The 2,500-nt window shown below is 32.6% G+C and overlaps 1 protein-coding gene across 1 annotated transcript in view; it reads left to right on the top strand.

The window, feature by feature from the left end:
* Nucleotides 1-1,256, top strand: part of LOC125028515 (peroxisome biogenesis factor 2-like) — a 1,524-nt gene extending 268 nt beyond the window's left edge. The window contains exon 2 of the mRNA XM_047617864.1: nucleotides 171-1,256. Coding sequence (XP_047473820.1) covers nucleotides 233-1,114 — 882 coding nt within the window. The 5' untranslated portion in view covers nucleotides 171-232 and the 3' untranslated portion in view covers nucleotides 1,115-1,256. The remainder of the gene's footprint in view (nucleotides 1-170) is intronic.
* Nucleotides 1,257-2,500: the final 1,244 nt, after the last annotated feature.

Here is a 2,500-nt window from a genome sequence, read left to right as displayed (position 1 = left end):
AGTATAAACTTAGGACAAAGTCTCCACATTCCTCAAATTAAAAATGTTTACCATCAAATTATTTTCGTCTTCTATAAACTGCCAAGTATCTATATGCAAGCGACGTAAACATAAGCTGAGTCAGCTGACTCTTGATTGCTACTACAACCACAAAGTTATCTAATCCTCAGATAGCATTTTGAAGAAGAAGGGTGTAGTGACACCAGCGTTGGGTTAAAGAATTCCAATCACTATGTCTCTTAGTGAAACCAACAAGGGCTACGTCCCAAGAATATCTCAGTTGGACTCCATTATTCTGAACGAAGAAGCATACTCACTCCTTAAGAGTCAGTTATTGGCAGCAGTCAAGTATGTTGGTCAGAGCTCCCTTACCAGATTCGAGCCCGAGATAGATGCAGGACTCCGGTACATCCTCCTAAAGTGTACCATTCAGAAGGCAAGGAGTTCGATTGGACAGCAGCTTCTGCAAATCAAATATGATGATTTGGTTTCTAACAAAAGACTCCGAAATTACGTCCTCCTACTGGTACTTGGAAGATGGTTGAAGCAAAGAGCCGGCAATGTAGCTACAGTAGTTTTTAGAAATGAAAATGCAGGACTATTTACTAGCCAGTGTATTAATGTATTTGAAATATTATATATGGTGTCGCAGTTATTAAATCTGTTAGTGTTTCTTAAGGAAGGAATATACCCATCAGTTTTTGAAAGAATGCTCAGGTTGAAACCAGTGTCCTCAAATATTAGAAACATACGGAAACTATCGTACGTGTATTTTACAAGAGAATTATTGTGGCATGGGTTTGCTGAACTCCTTTCATTTGTTTTACCATTAATTAATGTTCAGTATTTTCACAGTATAGTCAGGAGACTTTTACCAAGTGCTGTTGATAATGACTATGCAGAAGAACAGGAAGTCAGTTTTCACCAACACACTACATGTGTAGTATGTAATTGTCCTCCTACACTACCTCATAACTATGGATGTCAGCACCTGGCGTGTTATTATTGCATTCATTCCAGTTATGCATTAGATCCTACATATTCTTGTCCACTGTGTGGTCATACTATAGAAAGTAAGGTGCAGATTATTCCTGTGTATACAGTAAAAGGTTGAATTGTTAATTTTGTTTTGCTTCTTACTATAACATATATTTTATACGGTTTTATAATATTACTCAGCATGTTAGAAACGCATAACCATGTGAAAGCAAACATATAATCCTCAAATGGAGTATATATTAAAATTTACTTGAAGATTTGTTGTTATATTTCCTATCCTGTGCTTCTTACTCTAAGCAAGTGGTATGGTATAAAATGAATTACAGTGATTGTTAAAATGAAAAGTTGCAGTTTTTTTTAATAAATTCAGCATTATGTGTATTTATACAATTATGTATATACATACATATACAAATAAATATAAATACATAAGTTATATATGTAAAGTATTCGGTTATTATAATTAGAATTGGGATTAAGGTTACTATATTAATTGATCGAAACTGTATCATAAGGCCTTTATGCTACTATTCTATTTCACATATAAACATCCAAACACGCAAATATGTACGTTATATATATATATATATATATATATATATATATACATTGTGTGCGCTCACACACATACATGTGTGTGTGTATGTATATGCATATATATTACGAATAGTGTGAACAATACAATAACAAATATCTAAACAAAATTACTTGTAATAATTACTTATATTAGGTATATAATATTAATTTCACAATTTATCTTGCAGTAGCATAATTTCTAGGAAAATAGTTTATGCAAATAATGCACACACACACACACACGATAGATAGATATGTATATAATATATATATATATATGTATATATATGTAAATATATATATATATATATATATATATATATTTCAGCTGCTATGTTAGAATTCGTACTGACGAAATTGTGTAACACTTTAGTACATATCGCAATCCTAAAAGTCGCTTCAGTCAGAATTACCCTGTAATAAATTTATTCAACTTGACCAAAACTATACGACTCCACGGTTTCTCCTCCGAAAAATTGATTATATACACTGATTTCCAGCAACCGGTAAGTGATTATAGCAGATGCGCAATGCTACCAATGTATGAATACGTTAATGCATATTCCATGGAAGTTTACATACGTATATCTTGTCTGTCTGAGTGTGTGTGTGTGTATGTGTGTGTGCGTGCATGCGTGTATACACATATAAACACATATATGTGTGTGTGTGTGTGTGTGTATAATTTGTATATATATATGTTATATACATTATATATATATGTGTGTGTGTGTGTATGTGTGAGTGTGTGTGTGTGTGTGTGTGTGTGTGTGTGTGTGTGTGTGTGTGTGTGTGTTTGTGTGTGTGTGTCACAAGCTATTGTATATATATATATATATGTATATGTATATGTATATATATATATATATATATATTCAGTGTATGTGTGTGAGCTTGCGCGCACGAGTGTGTGTATGTGTATGTG

Source organism: Penaeus chinensis, chromosome 9 (assembly GCF_019202785.1).
Source record: "Penaeus chinensis breed Huanghai No. 1 chromosome 9, ASM1920278v2, whole genome shotgun sequence".
In the NCBI taxonomy this organism is placed as follows: Eukaryota; Metazoa; Arthropoda; class Malacostraca; order Decapoda; family Penaeidae; genus Penaeus; species Penaeus chinensis.
The sequence above is the reverse complement of the archived record's forward strand: the minus strand, read 5'-3'. Positions and strand labels throughout refer to the sequence as shown.